The sequence below is a fragment of the Pan troglodytes genome, chromosome 20 (genome assembly GCF_028858775.2).
Source record: "Pan troglodytes isolate AG18354 chromosome 20, NHGRI_mPanTro3-v2.0_pri, whole genome shotgun sequence".
Taxonomy (NCBI): Eukaryota; Metazoa; Chordata; class Mammalia; order Primates; family Hominidae; genus Pan; species Pan troglodytes.
The window spans coordinates 36511451-36532612 of NC_072418.2; the positions used below are offsets into that span (position 1 = coordinate 36511451).

General features: G+C 53.1%; 1 protein-coding gene across 3 annotated transcripts in view; it reads right to left on the reverse strand.

The window, feature by feature from the left end:
• The window catches only part of PEPD (peptidase D), a 141072-nt gene that overhangs the window by 23735 nt on the left and 96175 nt on the right, over nucleotides 1–21162 (reverse strand). For all 3 annotated transcript variants that reach the window (XR_008540796.2, NM_001280530.1, XM_054672426.1), the window contains 2 exon segments: nucleotides 2959–3027; nucleotides 1057–1134 (listed from right to left, as the gene is read on the reverse strand). Coding sequence is in view for 2 of the 3 variants with exons in the window: in NM_001280530.1 (NP_001267459.1) it covers nucleotides 1057–1134; nucleotides 2959–3027 (147 nt within the window). In the remaining variant the exon portion in view is untranslated.

Genomic DNA, 21162 nt, shown 5'->3' on the forward strand with positions numbered 1-21162 from the left:
AAGGCGGAGGCAGCCCAGCTGGGCGCCACGCAGGCCTCAGAGGACATGCCATGCTGCTGGGGGGCAGAGGGCTCTGCAGGAGGCTTGTTCGGGTGTATCTGCCATAGAAGAAAGGGCACCAAAGAACTGGGAGGGACAAGGCACCTCCTCTACTAGTCAGTGACCACAGTGAAATGTCTGGAGGCCAAGACAGGGCCTGCGTGGCTGTGGCTGAGCCCCAGGGCCCCAGCACTGGGGTAGCTCTCAGGAGCTCTGCACTGCCTGGGCTGGCCCTGGCTGACATCTGACGTGCAGGGCACAGGCAAAGAACGCGGAGGGACTGAGCAGGGGCCAGGCTGCAAGTACTCACACACCCCCGCCCTGCCCCGGGGCAGCGGCCCAGCTTCTCTGCCCTGCACACCGAGGGGCTGTAGGTAGGACTGCAAGTCCTCCAATGAGAGAAAAGACTACCCGAGGGGCGGAGGCCGCAGGGCCTGCCCACATCTCCTTCTCGTGGCTTCTATGAAGAACTGTGAGCACAGCACATCGTGCTCAGGAAAGCCCTGCACGCAGCCACGGGTCAGCACTGCTGACTTGCTGAACACAGGGCTGCATAGGCCACGGGCTCCTGCAGCAGGAGGATGGCAGGTTTCAGAGCGTGGGAGGCTCCCTGCGGTCTTCCCAGCTCCAGACCAAGAGGCCTGCCCTCCTGGCACCAAGACAGAAAGATGCGAGTGTGGTGCCCCCTGAACGGAGAGGACAGCCTGAACAGAGGCTGGGGATGGTTCAGGCCCCCTCAGAGAGCCCACAATCCCATGGCCCACAGGAAACCATCGGGGGCCCCTCTCCTGCACCCTCTCTCTCAGTGCTCCCTGGGGGGTGCAGGCTTTTGGCCCTGGAGAAGGCACCATGCAGGCTGATAGTCTTGGCAGCGAAGTCTGGGCCAAGAAGCCCAGGGACTTGCTGTGGTCAGCCCTCTCAGGACAGGGACCCAGAAGCTTCTGGTCCATCTTGAAGTTGAGTCCAACCTTGGCCTGGCTGTTCACACACAGAGCCAGGGCCGCTGGCCCTACTTACCACATGTCCCCATTCTGGATCGTTCGGTCGTTGGGAGCTCCGGCGTGTCCGTAGTGTAGCACGGCTGAGTTCTCACCACTGCAAAGAGCCGGGGGAGGGTGATCAAAGCCCATTCTTCTGCAGCAGGCTCTGGAGGAGGGGGTGGATGCTCGATCCCCTGCCCATGAGCAGCACTGTCCCCACCTCCAGCACAGGCCCAGGCGTGGCTGGACCAGGTCCACAGCCAGAGGTGAGGCCGGGGGACATGGTGGCCCTGTCACCCCACAGTCACATGGCTGGCAACCAGCCTCAGTCTGCGGCAGAGCCTCCTGGCTGAAAGCGTCGTTAGGCGGCTGCCCTCTGGGCTGGGATGTGGGCATCATGTGGAACACGTGTAAAACTTAGCAATGGGCTGGGTGTGGTGGCTCACGCCTGTCATGCCAGCACTTCGGGAGGCCAAGACAGGCAGATCACTTGAGCCCACAAGTTCGAGACCAGCCTGGGCAACATGGCGAAACCCCACCTCTACAGAAAACGCAAAAAAAATTAGCTGGGTTAGGTGGCTGACAGCTGTAATCCCAGTTACTCAGGAGGCTGAGCTAGGAGGATCACCTGAGCCTGGGAAGTGGAGGCTGCAATGAGCTATGATCATGCCACCGCACTCCAGCCTGGGCAAAAGAGGGAGACCCTGTCTTTAAATTAAAAAAAGAGCAAAAAAGGGGAACAGCAGTTCCTGGGCCTGGAGAAGGGCCCTACGGAACCCCTCATTTCCTGGTGGCCAAAGGGGAGAGGGCCTCTATGGAAAGGGCCCCGGCTGTCCTGGAGCTGCCCTGGCATCCTGACCGGGCTGGAGAGACAGGAAACCAAGAGGATCCTCGCTCCTCTGCCTGAGAAGGCTTCCCTAATGAGCGATGCCTTTAAGAAAAAAAGGACTTTTAAGTCTGTCCAAAGCGGGGAAGGAAACCCCCACCTGGGTGTAATATTTATGGCCCTGCTCAGGAGTCTTGGGAATCATAAAAGTAGAAATAATGATTTTCTCTCCATCCACCAGAGAAGAACATTTCCAAGGACTGAGATTTCACATGTATTATTCATGTGCCGGGGACGTGCGCATTGGCAGAGCTGCCCGGTTCCATCCTGGCCGGGCAGGGGCCAGACCCGAGGGGCAGAGAGCAGGGAGACTGGCTGGGAGAGCGTGGGAGACGAGGGGGCCACGCCCACGGCCAGGATGCATGTGGGGGCAGACACACCCCAAGGGACACACGCCGCTGTGCATGGCCCACACAGCATGGCAATGATCCCATATCACTGTCATTTCTACCATGTGTGTGCCTCCAAGCACACCCAACCAGGTGTTGATGGCACACACCCAAGCACATACACCCACACAGAGCCCTGACCCTCGGCACCATGTGCCACGAGCAGGCACACCAACAGTGACATGCACACCCACATACAGCAGCACTGGTCCCCACGCAGCCACACCCACATAGACACACCACCACCACTTTCTGCACTGACCCTTCCACACTCCACCCCTGCTGCACACAGAAGCTGCCCAGCCTGAGCTCACAGCCTGGTCCCCACATGCTGTGTGTGTGCCCGTGTGGAGGAGTGGCCTTCCTGTGCTTAGCTGCTGTGCTGACCAGCTGGGGACAGGAGGGAGGGAACACCAAGCAGCCCCTCTGCAGTGGGCAGGCCATGCTCCCTCCTTCACCCAGTGCCAGCTCCTGCAGGCAGAGGCCACCTCAGCTCCGGGAGTCTTGGGAGGGAGGAGCGACTTCCAAGCTTGGGCCGGGCGCTGGTGTGGGCGTGTGAGTGAGCAAGTGTGGCTGAGCTGGGGGATGGTGGAGCCCCCCACTCACTAACTGCCCTACCTCCTCCCACTGGTCACCCCCAGGGGAGCCAGGGTGCCCCGCTTACCTGCCGCAGATGCAGGTGTAGGAGCTGTGGCGCATGCCACCCCGGGAGTAGCAGTAGTGCTCGAAGAGGCTGCGGGGGAGAGACGCATCAGGGTTGGGGCACTAGAGCAGGCACACCCCACTCCACGAGCCCCATGAACCCCAAGGGAAGGCCCTCGGCCCATGGCCTCCCCTGCCGTGGCCCCAAAATGGTCCAAACTCTCAGTGTGAGTCTGTGAGGCTTACAGCCTGGGGGTCAGTCATAGGCTGCAGAATCTCAGAGGCCAGTGTGGAGTGACGGAGAAGCTGGGGGCCCAGCAGGGCACAGCCACCTGCCAGAGGAGCTCGCCAGCCTCCACTGACTGCCATGGCAAGTGGCTTCCCAGGCACATCAGGACAGATGGGAGTCCTGGAGCCTGCGCCCTGTGGGAAGCCGGGCTGGGGCAGAGGCCACACATTTCTGCAGAGCTGGAGGAAGTGATTCCCTGTGACTCCGTGCCCAGAGGCCACCACCCACCCTGCCAGGAGGGGCTGGATCTACGGCCTGCGCTCACCCGGGGAGAGGGCACAGGAGCTGTGGGCAGAAGGGGCGAGGGACGGGCCTCCTGCAGGTGGGGCAGGGCAGGGTGGTCTCCAGGGATGTGGAAGAGGCAAGGCCTGGGGCACACATCCTGCTTCTCCCTCCTTGGAACGAGCCGCCTGCTGGCTGGGCCCGCTCTACAAGCTCCCACCCTGAGCGGGTAGGGCCACAGCCAAGTCTGGAGAGAAAGACAAGCCCTGGCCCCAGGCTAAGCCCAGAACCAGCACCGGGGAGGCCTCTAGGATGGTGGATGGTAGCACAGTCACTGCATGGATCTTTGAGCTCCAAGGGACTGAGCCAGTCTGCCTTGGTCTTCCTCTACTGAACCCAGCTGGTGAGGGGTGTGGTGGTGGGGAGCTGCCCTCACCCGCTCCCTGAGGCCTCGGCAATAGCTTTCCTGCTGGACCACAGCTGGTCCACCTGCCACCACGTGAGACAGGCCCAGGTGGCCCCCACCCGCCCACCCCTGACCAGGGCAGTCGTTGCGGCCGCCCAAGGGCACGCCACATGGCGGTCCTGCCCTGCACGTTCCAGGCCTGCCTTAGAGAACGTCCATATGAGGGAGTTTCATCTTCTAGGCACTGTCAACACAAATTATGTATAATTGTCATGATTGGATATTAAGGAGTTGTTATGCAGGAACGGCTGTGGTAGATTCAATCAGCTTTCAGAGTTGCCTTCCAAACCTCACAGGATAATTGGGTATCTGCGAGTGAAATATTTCCTGAAAAGAAAGGATTTCAGGAGCTGCCAGGGAGGCAAGAAAGCCACATGCTCCTCTCCTCAGCCGCCCCCGTATTCGTGGTGCAAGCGCTCAGGAGGCTGCTTCCACCTCGCTCCTGGGAGTCTCAGCGCTGAGTTTCGCCACAGTCCAGGCACGTTCCTACCAAGGCAGGCAAGGGCAATGCCTCACATGGCAAGCCCTGTGCACCAGGCCAGACAGGCGGCCTCAGAAGCCACTTCACACCTCTGTGGCGCCCTCCCAGAAAGCCCGAGAAGAGGTCTGACCCACGCCGTGGAACAGGGGTGCTCCCTTGGCTTTGTGAGATGTGGTCCTGCACCGACAGAAGTGAACCTCAGAGGCCACATGGTCATTCTCGACGTGATGGGGACAGCAGACCTCTGTGGGACAAGTGACCTGCAGACAACCACGGGCTGCACTGGGACTGGCCGGCTTCAGAAAAGACAGGCAGAGGGACAGAGATGCCATCCGCATGTGCAGAGGAACTCACATATTCTACAAAAAATGAGCGGCAGGCCGGGCGCAGTGGCTCACACTTGTCATCCCAGCACTTTGGGAGGCCAAGGTTGGAGGACTGCTTGAGGCCGGGAGTTCAAGACCAGCCTGGGCAACACAGCAAGACCCCAGCTCTTAAAAAATCAATCAATCAATCAGTACAAGAAAAAAAAAATCAGAAAGGGGAGGCAGTGAGGAAACTTGGCTCTCTCGCCTGCAGCAAGCTTCCCCCTGCATAACCCACTCAGTGGAGACAACTGTCTTTGAATGCCTTTGCTGCTTTTTAAGAAAAAAATAGTGCTTTCAAGAAGGCACAGCTCACAGAAGCATCAAACTAAAGAAAGGCTGACCCAGTTTTCACCTGCAAAGTGCAGCCCGACGCTGGTCACCTTTGCCAGCCACGCTGACAACTCCACACACTGTTCCATAGGAAGGAGTTGAAAAGAGGAGAAGCACCACGTGCTGGATATTCACGCCAGCCTAAAAGAGGCTGAAATGCTTCACAGTGGACTTCAGTCCTGAATTTTGTTTTAAATGACCTTTTCTGACGCAACTTGAGGACACACTGGTGCTTTGGTGGCAATAACAGGTGGGCAAAACGAGCCCACGTTTTCTGCAGACTTTAGGCTTGGGGTGTGGACGCACAAGGGCACCCAAGTTCTGGGCAGCTGTGGCGGCACAGGGGGCCTGTGGACACGTGTGAGCCCGGCGCGGCACAGTTCTGATCTTTAAGCGGTGAGCACTGAGGGGCAGACACTCCAAACCAGGGCCCATGCTTGATGCGGAGGCAACGTGTGCCCCCGCACAGCTGGGCCAGAGCTTGGCGAGTGGTGCTGGGATGACCAGGAGCAAGTGTGGGCTATGAGGACAGGCTAACAGCCTGTCCCGTGGATGACCGACATGCCAGGGCAGTGGCAGCATCACAACTCCTCCAAGTGCGAGGCAGGAGGGGTCCAGCCAAGTCATCCCTGGAGCAGGCTAGCTACTACCCACCCAAAATAATTAACACCTGGAACAGGCTCTCCAGCAGAGGGCAGCAGCCAGCAAGACAGGCAGGAGTGTCACCACCCCACTGCAACCATCTCCATAGGCTCCTTCCATAAATTTATGACTCACATCGTGCAGCCCCGGACCAGCTGGGTCTAACAGCCCCTGCTCCCTCCTGCTCACCTGGAAGGCGGATGGGGTGGTACACACACCCCAGCCAGGCTCAAGCCCAGCGCGCACCTCCTCCCCAGCAGCAGGGAGGGGCTTCCTGATTGGCTGAGAGGAGGCCGTGGTCTGCCTAAGTCCCAGCCAACGACATCCCAGCTGCTGTGTGGGCCCCGTTGTTTTTCCTTATGTGGCCATTCCTCTAACACCCTCACCTATAAATTTCTCCCAGGCAAGACTCGGGTAGAAGAGGCTTGTATCCAGGCATAAGTGAGAGAGCCCTTAAGCAACCTGGGGGAACCTGCATGAGTGGTGAATAACGAGGTGGATGGAGTTACTGCAGTGTCAGGGGGGCAGGCACATCTGTCAGTGCCAGGAGATGACAAATGGGGCAGGAGCAGCAAGTTCCCAGACCCAGATCTGCAGGAATGGGGTCCCCAGAGACGGCGTTGCTGGGCCTCCCGCTGGGACCCACAAATCCAGCCCGTGGAGCGCTCCCGGGCACACGGCCCAGCTCCTGCCCTCAGAAGTTTATCACCTAACATGAAGACGAGTCACAGTCCTATAAAAATGCTGCAGCTGCCCAGACAGCGGTAGAAGGGCTGCCTGGCAGCAAGTGTCGGCCAAGCTATGTGCCTCGAGCATGGGTGGGGTAGCGCCGAAGAGGTTAGTGAGGCAGTGTAAGGGGTGGCCCTGGCCACATCATTCCCTTTCCCCGGCTGGGCCTCAATGGATCTCAGGTACTCAAGAGGTGGAGAGGGGAGGCTGGGCCGGAAACAGAAGCTTGGGAGTGAAAATGCGCAGAGCTGGTGGAGCCCCCTCAGCTGGGCGGAGGGCTTAGGAAAGCAGGTAGTTGGGACATGGGGTTACAAACCTGAGGTGGGGAGGGTGTGTTCCGCACCCCGGTCCCTGTGCTGGGCTCCCTGCTCTGGGCCCCACATACCCAGCCTTCTGGGACTCAACACCAACCTCAAGGGCAAATCTTGGCTCTGCTGCTGGCCAGCTGAATGGCCTCTCCGTGCCTCAGTTTCCTCATCTGTAAAATGGGGATGATAGCGGTGCCTCCCTCCCAGGGCTGCTATGCCAGTCGAATGATTTAACATACATGGAGTATACAGAATGGTGCCTGGTACCCAAGGAGCTCTGTGTACAGTGACCTAGCCATCGCGGTCACTGTTCAGAGGCCTGGAGGGAGGCTGGAGAATGGGGATCCCTCCTCCGGCAGCAGGACAGGAGGTCGTGGGCATCCTGTGCCAGGCTTTGAGAAACAGCCTCTTGACTGTTCCTTTAAAACCCAACAGAATCTGCATAGGTCCACGGCCCGAACACCCACTCCCGCACCCTCCAGGCAGCCAAGTTCTCTACAGAAGTCCTTCCTGGGCCCACACACTCCCAGCATCTCCAGGATGTTCACCAGCAAAAACGCGGAGGTGTGTCCTCTGCACCAGCTACCAGGACACATGCGCACAGACAGGCTTCTGGCTGGACAGAGGGGGCCTGTGCCCACCATCCCTTCACAGCTGCCCCTCGCCCTCACAGAGCTGACCCAGGGTCCCCGCCTTCCCGGGAGGGGAATCGAGGGGTAAGAGGGAGAGGGCCACAGACAGTGAGAAGTACCTCATGATGTTTGGGGCCAAGCAGTTGTGCTGTGTATAGTCGTCTCAGCACTAAGTTGCTTATAATTCACATTTATTTTAAGTAATTGCTGCGATATTTTCTGGGTACACATGACCATAATTGTGTAATTAACGTGATACACCACTTACTAAGGGAAAATTCTTTTCAGAGTAAGGGCCATGCAGTCCTGCAGGGGATGCCCTGAGACACCTTGGGCCGAGCAGAGGGTGTCTTATGGTCCCCAAAGTGGGAGCAGCTACTATGGAGGACTTGGAGCCAAAACCGGATGTTTCTACCAGTGGAGCCCCGGCATAGCTCCTTTTGCATGGAACCAGAAGCACGTACTACATTCTTCTTGAATTCCCATGGAAGGAGGGGAGCTGCTCCACGCCCTTCTTCTGGGGTGACCAGTGGGTCATCAGAAGGCACAGGCGAAGGCGCCCAAGCCCTACCCTTGGAATTGCCGCCTGGGTGGTACCAGCGACCTATCCAGGACCCCAACTCCCAGGCAGGTGCTGGCTCTTTTAGCACTGTTCCCCGTGGGTCTTCCAAAGAGCAGGTACTGGGACTTGGCAGTCAACTGGGGGATTGCTGCGAGCCTCCCCTTCCCCAGGCCCCAGCATGACGACAAACACAGACAAAGCTAGGAATGAGCACCCGCTGAGGCTCCGAGTGCCTGAAATGAGCAAGAGGCATTCACGTGATGTGTCACTAAGAAGGGACTGACCTGAAGCCTCGGACTAAAGCCAGAAATGCATGATTAATAAAACTGGTGCTAGCGGAGAGCTGGTCAGCATCACCGTGTAGCCGGCACCAACATGGCGGTGTCAGACACAGGCCGTCTGCAGCAGATGCGGTGCTCGGCTTCAGCAGCTTGCTCTGCTGCCTGGAGCTCCTCACTCCCTCTTCCCGCCGCTCCTACCCCAGTCCTGGCCCACAGACAGAGACTGTTTGACCTGGGGCGACACCTTCCCACAAGGGCTTCCAGAAGGCCAGCTAGCATGGTCACAGGGTATACGGGGCCAGGCTTCTTGGGCTTGCATGGACCATCTCCATGTGGGCAAGCAGATGAAGTCACACTCCTGGAGCCCCACTGCCACCCAGATCACTCTCCCTGACTACTCAGCTCCTGCCAGGGGGCCCCACAAGGCACTGCACTGTGGGGATGGGTGGGCAGACTGATTCAATCCAGGCCCTGCTGCCCACTCAGTCTGAGGCTTGAGACAGGTTGTGTAGCTGCTCCAGTAAGAAAAACTGAACAGTCAACTGCAGCATTTAGCATGATAACAACCCTTTGGGGGCTGAGGGATCTTCCCACTGCACAGAGGATGCTGCAGTCAGAACAATGACGGGCTGGGGTCAGGAAACCCACTGAATCCGTGTTCGGGCTCGGAGTCCACGCAGGGTCTCCCACTGCAAAGCTTATGGTCTTGACCCGGATGCCTCTGAAACCTCAGGTCTGTCAGTAGGTGGGGGCTGGAACAGTGCCGACCTCGGGGCTTGCTGTGAAGGCTGAAGAAGATGCAGGGAAAAGCTTCAACTCCATAAACACTGGCAGTGGGTGATGCCATGGCTAACGCCTTCCGGAGCCCTGACCTTGCACCCATGCACGAGGCCAGAACTGAGCAGAAAAGGGTCTGCAAGGACAACTGGCCCACCAAGTCCTGGGCGAAGGAGCCCCAGGCCAGCTGGTGGAAAGCAGGAGCTGGGGTCTGAGAGAAGCCTGGGATGCTGAGGCTCCGCCCAGAAGGGGGGATCCGCCAATCACAGGCAAGGGCAGCGGCCAAGACAGCAGCGGTCACAGCAGGAGGAAGAGACACAACAGACAGGAGCAGCTCACCCTCTCTCTGAGAGCTGCCTTATCAAGGCACAAGATAATTAGCATTTTAATTGGATAATTGGGAATTCTAAATTGCCTATCTTGTATTAAGCATAACTGAGGACATAACATGACATTCAATTAACAAATCTTCCCCTTTATTTTCAACGTGCTTGATTAGGTTGAGTTTCGGAGTTCCTCGGATCAGTTACGGATAAAACATTCTATCTCCTTCTCCGTCCCCAAAGCCCTGGCTCATCAGACTGTAATATACTTATGTTTTATATGTACATGGAGAAGTCTTAGAAATTCTCTGCACAAAGAAAAAAAGTCACTGATCTTGTTAACACCCAGAGGTCTTCTCTATCCAATATTTTGTTGAACATTCTTCCAGGCATTTTTTTTTAAAGGTATAAACACAGATTAATATTTAATAATTATTTTAAAAATAATTAGCTGTGGCCGGGCGTGGTGGCTCACGCCTGTAATCCCAACACTTTGGGAGGCTGAGGTGGGTGAATCACCTGAGGTCAGGAGTTCGAGACCAGCCTGGCCAACATGGTAAAACCCGTCTCTACTAAAAACACAAAAATTAGCCAGGCATGGTGGTGGGTGCCTGTAATCCCAGCTACTTGGGAGGCTGAGACAGGAGAATTGCTTGAACCTTGGAGGCAGAGGTTGTAGTGAGCCGAGATCGCACCACTGCACTCCAGCCTGGGCGACAAAGCCAGACTCTGTCTCAAAACAAACAAACAAACAAACAAATAAATAAAAATGATTAGCTGTAATTAAAAAAAAACTCACCTTTTTACAGAAGTGGGACATACATACAGAAAAGAACCCAAATCCTACAGACACAGCACAATGGCCCGGCACAACTTGCGCACGCCTGCGTGCCTGCCCCCGCTCCTGGTCAGTCTCTCTTCCCCAGGGGTAGCCTGACTCCTATCACCATAGATTAGTTTGCCTATTTTTTAACTTCATGTAAATGGAGTCAAACAATATGGTCTCTTGCGTTGGCTGCTTCCGCTGCCACAATGTTTGTGGACCCGTCTAGGTGGGCAGCAGTCCCTGGTTGGTTCTCACTGCTGGCCAGTGTTCTGCTGCGGGGGTGGGCCCCCGTGTGTTTCTCCATTCTTCTGTGGGTGAGCGTTCGGGTTGTTTCCAGATCATAGCTATTATGGGTAGTACAGCCATGAGTTCTTGTACAGTCTTTTGGGGCCCATGCATGCATCTCTGGTTGAGCAAACAGCCAGGAGTGGAAATGCTGTGTCACAGGGTTTTTGGGGGGTCAGCTTTAGTAGACAAAGCCCAACAGGTTTTCTGAGTAGTCACATCTTTGTGGTCACTGTCCTGAAACTTCCTCCCCTCCATACCTGTGAATGGGGCCCAAACTGGGCTGAAACAAGTCTGCAAGGACAAACAGCCTAGCCCGGTCCAGCGCAGGGGCTGGGCTGACCCACTGAAGGTTTTGTTAAAGCAAAGAACATTTTCCTTATCAACAGATACATGTATGTACTTTTTATTTTTGTTTTTCATTTTTATTTTTAGAGAAAGGGTTTCACTCTGTTGCTCAGGCTGGAGTGAAGTGGTGCGATCACAGCTCACTGCAGGCTCAAAGTCCTGGGCTCAAGTGATTCTCCCCCTTCAGTTTCCTGAGTAGCTGGGACTACAGACATGCACCACCATACCCAGCTAATTTTTTTAATATGTTTTGTGGAGATGGGAGTCTCGCTACGTTGCCCAGGCTGGTCTGGAACTCCTGGGCTCAAGTGATCCTCCCACCTTGGCCTCCCAAAGGTCTGGTATTACAGGTGTGAGCCACTGTGCCTGGCCTATTTTTATATTTAATGCTGTCACTACGTCCAGAATCTGACCACTTCTCCGCACCACCACTACTCCCTCCCTGCTGCAGGCCATGGTTCTCTCTCCCCTGGGAGATGGCGATGGTGGCTGGGGATGGTGAATGGTGATGGTGGTGGTCTGGCTGGCCCCCCTGCTTCAGCCCTTGTCCCCTACAGAGTGTGCTCCACAAACGGATCCTTCCACAACTTAAGTAGAATCATAGGACTCCTCTGCTCACACCAACCCCAGCTTCCCATCGGCAGCCCACCTCCCCCTTACTCCCCCGTCTTGTCTTGTCTTCTTAGTTGAACTCCGCGCTGCTCCTGGAACTGCCAGGCAAGTTCCCACCAGGCCACTGGAACAGCTTTTTCTCTCTGCCTGGAGTGTCCACCCCAGAGAGCCACAGCATGCTCTCTCTCCCCCTTCAGGTCTCTCCTCCCCTTCACAGGGAGGCATCCTGAGTCCCTGGATAAAGGTAGCTCCCTCCCCTCTAACCCTCACCACCATCTGACATGTTTATCTAGCTATCCCTATCTAGCATCAACCAATCAGTCAGTCATCTGCCTATATCTACCTACTTATCATCCATCTACCCATCCATCCATCTATCCATCACTCTATATCTACCTACCTATAATCTATCTACCCATCCATCTATCACTCTATCATCTACCTATCATCCATCTACCCATCCACCTATCCATCTATCATCTATTTACTTACCTATCATCCATCTACCCATCCATCCATCCATCACTCTATATCTACCTATCTACCTAAGTGCAATCCAACTACCCATCCATCCATCCATCCATCACTCTATCATCTATCTACCTACCTCCTATGTACCTATCATCCATCTACCCATCCATCCATCCATCCATTCCTCTATCTACCATCCATCTACCCATCTATCCATCCATCCCTCTATCAATCATCTATTTCTGTCAACCTACCTACTTATCATTGATCCATCCCTCCCTCCATCAATCCATCCATCCTTCTATATCTATCTATCTATTGATCCATCTATCCATCCATCCATCTCTCTATATCTATCCACCCATCCATCTATTCCTCTATCAATCATCTATTTCTGTAACTACCTACGTATCATCTATTTATCACTCTATCTACTCATCCATTACTCTGTCAATTATCTGTTTCTACGTCTACCTACCTACCTATTGTCTATCCATCCAGCCATCATCCTATCTATCCATCCATCATCTATCAAGCTGATGATCATCTATATCAGCCTACCTACTTACCTACTTATCATCCAGCCATCCATCCATCCATCCATCCATCCATCCATCTATCCAACCATCTCTAGCCTCCCATTAGGCTTGAGCTTTATCTTTTTGTTCACTGTAGTATCCCTCAAGAGACCAGAACAGTGCTTGGCACATCAGAAGTCTTTGGTATACCTCTGTTGAGTGACTGAATAAGTGAATGGCTGTATGAGCAGCACCACAGCCTCTAATTTACTTAACCAACTTCCTGCTGTTAGAGATGGAGGCTTCTTCTGCCTCTCTGTATGATGGCCACCCATGGCCTTGTGCCTCTTCACTGTCCTCGGGCTAAATTCCTAGAAGGGAGATTATTGACCAAATGCACATTTCCAATTCTCAGGGCATGTTCTGCAAAAAGGACCCCTGAACACTCATAAGGATTTTGGGGTCCTGAGCAGCACACTGCAGGGCTCGTCTGCCCACAGGAATGGGAATCTGGTGGGTAAAACACAAAAGTGTTTCACTGATGAACTGACAAATTTTAATATGCTTATATGTCTACTTCCTCACATTTCTTCCTTTCTGAATGGCTTGTTCCTTTTTTAAAAAATGCGAATGTTCATCATTTTCTTATTGATCCTTAAGGGATTTATACAGGAAGAACACAGGCAGTGGATCTGACTATCATTTATGTAACAAGTTTCCCCTTTGCTCCTTAATTTTCTTTATGGCATTTCTGGACAGATAATTTACATTTTTATTGGCTAGATCTGTTACATTTTTTTCTTTATGGCTTCTTCCTTTAAGAAGTCATTCCCTACCCCTATGATTATATAAACTCTGTCGTCTTTTGTGGGCTTCCTGTTTGCACATTTACTTAATCAATCAACCTAGAATTTATTGTGATGTAGGTCATGAGGCAGAATGCCATTTGATTATTTTCTTTGCTTTCACTAACTGCCCCTTGTGCGCTGGCTTGGAGCACCGTCTTGTTGAAAGATAAATCCTTTACATAATAAGGGTGGTTGGGGGTTGCGCCTGTCACCTGCTCCTGTGCTGGGACTTCCCACTGCCCTCATTGGGGCTTTCAGGGCAAGTCCACCCCCTCCCCAAGCAGCTGGCCCTGTAGTGACCCCCTCCAGTAAGTACCTTCTCTACTGAGTCCCAGGAAGAAGGACAGGACACCAGAGGCAGAACTTGACTGGTGCCTGGGAGGCTGACAACACAGAACAGAAAGAAATTCAAAGCTCGCAGTACCCGCCTTGAGGGAAATTCGCAATCTGTGACTCTAGACCTGTGTTTGGCACCTTGAGCCAGCGAGGGAGCTCCGGCTTTGGAAGGCCTGGGAAGAGCTGTGTAAACACAAGCACCACTGGCCAACTGTTCTCTGACTTATTCTGGGATCAACACCTGTTCGCGTCTGACCCAATCTCACTAATCCATGCCGACCGTAGAGATGACACCTTTCTTGGCCCTAGAACAAAAACTCCCCCTTTTAAAAAGGACCAGAAGGCCAGTGTGGTGGTGCATGTGTGATGGTGTACTCAGGAGGATGAGGCGGGAGGATCGCTGGAGCCCAGGAGTTTAAGTCCAGCCTGGACAATCTAGTGAGACCCGGTATTCGTCCATTTTCAAGCTGCTGATGAAGACACACCCGAGACTGAGTAATTATAAAGGAAAAGAGGTTTAATGGACTCACAGTTCCATGTGGCTTGGGAGGCCTCACAATCATGGTGGAAGACAAGAAGGAGCAAGTCACATCTTACATGGTGGCAGGGAAGAGAGAAAATGCGAACCAGTGGAAGGGGTTTCCCCTTATAAAACCATCAGCACTCATAAGACTTATTTACTACCATGAGAACAGTATGGGGGAAAGCACCCCCATGATTCAATATCCACACAGCCAAACCATATCAGACCCCAGCTCTTTAAAAAAACAAAAAAACAAACAACAACAACAATAAAAACCAGGTTACCCTCAGATACATCCAGAGAGGCTCAAACCACATGACCAGGAAACAAAAAGAATTGCCAGAGGCCAGGTGCAGTGGCTCACACCTGTAATCCCAGCACTTTGGGAGGACGAGGCGGGTGGATCACTTGAGGTCAGGAGTTCAAGGCCAGCATGACCAACATAGTGAAACCCTGTCTCTACTCAAAATACAAAAGTTAGCCAGGCGTGGTGGCACACATCTGTAATGCGCCACTGCACTCCAGCCTGGGCGACAGAGTGAGATTCAGTCTCAAAACAAACAAACAAAAAGGCTTGCCAGAGTGGCAGATGATCCTAGTTCAACACAACCCAGAGGCCACACTGTCCCTCTAAGGAACGCTGGCACCCTGTCTCCATCCTCCCCAGGAAGGTGTGGGGGAAGCAAGCCAGGTATGCAGGGAGCTTTCTGGAGGGGCGAGCAGGGGCGAGGGGAGGGAAGGGGCTGCTTTTAAGCTCACATTTCCCAAAGCACAATACGAGTCCAAGGGATGACATTATGTAGTACCCCACTAGCATATTTCCTTCATGCACTAGGTATTTATTTTGAAGCGCTAATGTCTGTTAATGGCAAATTAGATTGGGTTTCATTCATGATGAGGATAAAAAGCATCTTAAAACATATATTTAAAGGAAAAAAAATGAGTCAATTGAAAGAAAACGATTAAGCAGATAATAGTAGAGGTGAGACAAGAACTTGACCAAAACTGCCAGGGTGTCCCATGGAATGACTAACTCTGGGAGATCCCGCCTTAAGGCTTCTTTGAGGAAAAGCCTGGTTTTTCGTTCTTGGGCGAGGCCTTTGGTTCAGAAGCTCCCCAAGTCCCCAGAAGGCAGCCTCAAACTCCTGGGCTCAAGCAATCCTCCTGCCTCAGCCTCCTGAGTAGCTAGGACTACTGGCGTGCACAACCACACCTGGCTAATTTATTTTATTTTATTTTATATTTGTAGAGACAGCGTCTTGCTATGTTGCTCAGGCTGCTCTCGAACTCCTGGCCTCAAGTGGTCCTCCCACCTCGGCCTCCCAAAATGCTGGGATTACAGGTGTGAGCCACTGTGCCAGGCCCAGGTTCAATATTTAGGGAACACATGTTTGGCAGAGGATCTCAGGTCTCATGTCACTGCACTCCAGCCTGGGCAACAGTGGGAGTCACCCAGATCCCACCTTGTAGAGTGAGGACAGAATCCCCAAGTCACCCCTTCTAGAAAAAGCAAGTGCTTTGCTTTGGATTCCCTCTAGGGCATTTTTCTGTTTTGTCTTGAAAGAGTCCAGCACTACTTTATTTCTAAACATCAAATTCCTTTTTCAGCCTTACAATCTGAAAATACTTCACAAATGTGTCGTTTCAGATCTAACTTTCTCTGGAAAGTGCTGTTTCCTATCAATGCCTTTCTAAAGCACTGTCGCACCTGGGCCCAGCTCTGGGCAGCCCCTGCAACTCACTCAGTTCAGCCTGAGGGTCTAGTACCCAGTTCCCTCCCTATCGTCCTCTGCTGAGGGCTCTGGAGAAGAGAGGAGAAGCAGTCTGTCCACATGGACTCACAGCCACTCTCAGTGCTGTGAGCACAGGACACTGGATACAGGGACCTGGTCACCCGGGAGGCAGCACCAAGCCAGTGGTCACTGTGCAGCAGGTGGCCTCGGCTACCCCATTAGGCTGGAGGGAACCAGGAGGAGCTGGGTCACTGAGGAACCAGGAGGAGCTGGGTCACTGCAGCCCCAGATCCCCAGCACCTGCAGGAAGCGAGGACCACAGATGCCTGTGAAAGACGTCTCCTCTCTGAGAAGGTTCTTCCAAGCATCCAGGAACCACAAGGCCCAGGACGCAGCGAAATGTGCCATGGAGGGAGGCCCAGACACCATCTGTCAGGGCCAGCCTGGACGGGCCCTAGGTGGGCAGGGCCCCTCCACCGCGTGCGGCTGTGTTTTATGGCAGCGAACCGGCTGTTAGGCGTGAACTGCCGACAACCCCTCTTCTAATGAGCCTTTCCATCCTCACTCACGACTCCAAACGTTATTTTAGTCACACTTGGCTGAAGGAACAACAGGAACGCTATTTATCACTTTGAAAGTCTTTATCTACTTAAGATGATGAATGGGGGTGGCAGTCACGCCGCCCCTACAGAGATCAGCCTTGAGAAGAGGAGTGCCTTGGCCAGGGATGCACTACAAGCATGGAGCTGGGGAGGCGGAGGCTGTCGTGGCTCATGGCATCTCTAGCATGTTCTGCACCTGTGCCCCATCGGGGACCTCTCAGTGCGGATGCCACCATCCAGGTCCTCAGCACCCTCTCGTGCCACAGAGCACAGAGGTAGGAGGTGGGGGAAGTGGGACAGCCCCAGGGGCCCCCCATCGGTCCCCACCTGCAGCAGGATGTCCACTTTGGCTCCACAGAGGATGGGAGGGGCGATTCAAGAACCAACTCACATGTCCTAAACCTTTGCTGCTGACATCCCAGAGACGCAGGGCAAGTTCCAAAAAATCCTCCAATCGGAGGATGCCAGGAATAACTCTTGCAAATTCAACTTTGAGGTAGCTTAAACCTATTTATCAATAGCTAATTAATAAAGTCTAAGTCTTTGGATGACAGGATGATTAAACGGGTTTTGAAATAATCCATTTTTAATTAAAATGTTACCCTCTTTTGGCTTCTGGATATATTCAAAAGGAAGCCTTAACAGATGTCTTGTTTTTAAATATACATTATACAAAGCCAATAATTAGAAGAATTTGTGCTTTTAATTATATCTTAATTATTCTTTGCCTATCGATGCAAAGTTAAATATCCTTTCTTTATGACACCAACACTACTCCCCAAAGCCAGTAGATTGCTAGCAGGAATTGTGTGTGTGAAGCCTGCTCCCGGAGATCCGTGCAGCAGCGACGGTGCCTGTAGGCAACCCATACCCCCGTCCTGGCAGGCGGCAATCTGATCATGGCAAAGCACTGGCTCTGGGCAGCGCTCTCCTGGCCCCCACCTTGTAAGAGACACGCTTGAAGACAGAAGTGGTTGTTATGTGATGAGGGTCTGGGCCCCCCTCCTGCATAGCCAGGAGCCAGGAAGTTCCTTGACTTTACTTGCCAGCCTGTACACACTCTGAAGCATCTCACCAGCGCCACCCACTGAAATTTAGAAAATTCGCACAGTGCCAAGGAGGGCTTGGAGGATGCAGAAGAGGGAGTCACGCCCGTGGATGCCAGGCTTCCTGATGTGCTTTGCTGGGTCCCCGCAGGGAGCCCGGGCATCACACACCTGTCCAGCATACCCCGAGCTCCCTCTTCCAGGACCCACAGCAACACCTATCCCAAGCCCACCCACTTCTAGCACCTTCTATCGGACACCTTCCACACTGACCCTCAACCACCTGCCAGTCTTTAACAGGTCCCCTCCTGGCCCACCTTCCCACCAGGAGGTCATGGCTAGAGGGGTCTCAGTGGACTCCTGGCAGCTGCTGCCCTTCAGGAGCTGGGAGGATGTCCACCCTCCACCTCCTGCTCACCGCCAGTTACCATCCAAAACCACCCGTGCGCCAGGCTGACGCCCCTCTCCAGAAATCTCCCTGGGTTCCCCAAGGGGCTTCTCCCACCTCTCACCACCAAAAGCCCTCTGTAGGCAAGTCCCTCCCCACACTTCTACACTGCAGAACTTTCAGCCTGGCACCCTCCCGTTCCCTCCCAGTCTTGAAGGGCACTCCTAGAGGCAGGCCCATGTCACCCATACCCAAGGCTGGCCACAGTGATGAGCACACAGTAGGTCCTCAGTAAACATGTGAAGAAAGGGTAACGGATGGCAGGAACAGCAGGCCTGAACATGCCCAACAATCCAAAGAACATTCACACATACATGCACATACGCATATACGCACACATCCACAGGCAGCCGAAACCCTGTCTGCCCAGGCAGCCCCGAGTGGAGATCTAGCCCTGTGTTCACTCTGCTTCCTCTTTCTGGGCCCATATCTTAGCCTCCCTGCAGCTAGGCTGGGACCATAGGACTGACTCTCATCCCAAGAGGAATATGAAGTGACATGTGCTGCTTCCAGGCCATGGCTTTTAAGAGTGGGTATGAATTCTTCATGTTCTCTCTTTTCCTCCTCAGAGGGGGCAAAGTTGGGCAGTGGAAGCAGCCCTGCATCCCTGCTGGAGAAGAGCCACTGGGCCAGCCACAGATGGCAGCATGAGCAAGAAATGAGCCTTTACCGTGCTAAGCCACCGAGATCTGGGTTTCTGTTGTTACCACCCCAAAGGCTACCCTATACTGACTAATACACCTGGGAATTTGGAATACGGCAAAAATGGAATTTTACAATGGGGGGCAAAGACATTACTCCAAAGACAACAGGTCACTTAGTAATTACGCGGGGGCAGAAAAGCCAGAATCCTTGTTTATATATTATTCTTAAATGCAGTTTAGCTCAATTAACATATTAAATATAAAAGACGAAACCATGTGGATACACAGATATCTATTAAACTATACACAGCAGTGTTTGAAATATTTCATAATTATGCAAAAACTGTTATTTAAAAGAAAGTCATCAGACTATAAAGATAGAAAAAACATGCTGATAACTGGATTATATTGAGGTAGTAGAAAAAGCAATTTCGCAAAGGCATAAACTATACAGGAAAGGACCAACATGACAACTGATATTTACAATTTCTGTACATCAAATTGGGAAAAATATTTTCAACACACAGAACAATAGTACAAAGAGCCCAATTACAGAGCAATAAGTCACCCACAAATGTCCCAATTGCAACTGGGCAAAGGACTGAAAACCCACAAAGATAAATGCCCAAGAAATATTTACAAGAGAAGTTTAAGCTCGTCAGTAATCAAATCAGCAAAAATAAAGATGGGGTATTACTTTTCCCTAATCAGAATGATAAAGGTGAATAATGGAAATAACACAATTAATCTTGAGGCCTGGGTGGGCACACCGGCACTCATGGTTTGGGAGGAGGGGTGTCCTGCACGCTGGCTGAGAACATGGCTTCTGGAGAGAGGCCACCTGGCTCCTCTAAGACCCATCTGTCTACTGTGGGGTCTCTATAATGCAGAGAGGATGCCACACTCTCCCTCCCCCTCACGGGATTAAATGAGAACATCCCCGGGAAGCACATGGTATCTGCTCACCAGACACGAACCCAGCCCCAGCCGTGAAGGGAGAACAACTTTTCTAGACGGCACTGGGCTTTGGGCATCAACATTTTTCCAGCAATTCCATTTGCAGGAGTTTACCCCAGGGAGACGGTCAGTTTGACACCCGAGAGACGGCGAGGTAGGGTTGACGGTCGCAGTGTCGTTCACACTGGGAACCACCTGGCTTCCGGGGGCAGTCTGGGTAAGTGGATTATGATGCAGCCCCAGTGTGCCCCAGTTCACTGCCGGGAAGAGACTTCCGCTGCACAAACTCTGCCCAGTGTGAGCCCAGCAGATCAAAGCCCGTCTGTCTGTGCCCCGGAGAGACCGGAAGCCTGTTTGCTAGAGCAATAAGGTTTTGTGTGCCTCTGCATCAAAGGGTTTTTTTCCTATCTTGTTTATAATGTTCTGTACTGACTGGATTTCCTACTGGCATATGTATCTTTTTATCAGAGTAAAGCTATTTTCATTTTGAAAACACTTTTGGGAAGAAATAAAAGCTACCTGTCAAAGACCTGCTCCCCTCGCCCCAGCCTCGCCCCACTGGCCCCAGGGGGCTTCTTGTCCTGATGTGTTCTGCCCAGTGGACACAGCGCACACTCCCCAAGCACAGCTGCCACCCAGGACGACACTGGGAAGCTGCCACCAGAGGTCGCAAGTGCACGCCGTCTGCCACCCACACAGAGCTCCTTGAAAAACCTTCAGCCTGGCTGGAGGAACCACAGTGTATCTGTTTTGTATACCATTGTTGTGTACAAAGTAAAAAATAAGCAATCCAGCCAGGTGCTGTGGCTCAGCACTTTGGGAGGCTGAGGCAGGAGGACTGCTTGAGCCCAAGAGGTCGAGGCAGTGAGCTATGATCGCACCACTGCACCCCAGCCTGGGCAACAGAGCAAGATCCTATGAAGGAAGGGAAGAAGGGAGAGAGGAACAGAGAAAGGGAGAGAGGAAGGAAGGAAAGAAGGAAGGAAGGAAGGGAGGGACGAAAAGAAAGAAAAGCAATTCAAGCCCAATTCCTCCCTGACTCTATCAGGAAACTCTACCATGGGTTGAAATCACCCAAAATCTGAATGTCCAGGTCCCCCCCGGAGGCCAGGGCTGGGGGCCCGTCTTCGTCATCCCAAAACTCATGTGGGAGATTTCCCCAAGAGGAGACAGAAAACAAAGCAAAGATTTCCCCTCTTCATTCCGCCCAAGACAAAGCACCTGAAATTCCACTCTCGATGTTTCCTTCATTATCTCCCACTTTCTACCTCTCCTTTATGCCACAGGGGGAAAAATTCTTCCTGGGAAGGACATCCTCAGAGACACTCCCCTCCCAATTAACACCCATCTGGCAGCACCTCTGCCTGAAGATGGGTAGCAAATGCTAGTGGAGGGACCACTCTTTCCTGCTTCCTGGCCTCATGATCAAAATGGGAAGATTAGGCAGGTCGTGGTGGCTCACGCCTGTAATCCCAGCACTTTAGGAGGCTGAGGCAGGTGGATCACCTGAGGTCAGGAGTTCAAGACCAGCCTGGCCAGTATAGCAAAACCCTGTCTCTACTAAAAATACAAAAATTAGGCAGGTGTGGTGGCAAATGCCTGTAATTCCAGCTTCTCGG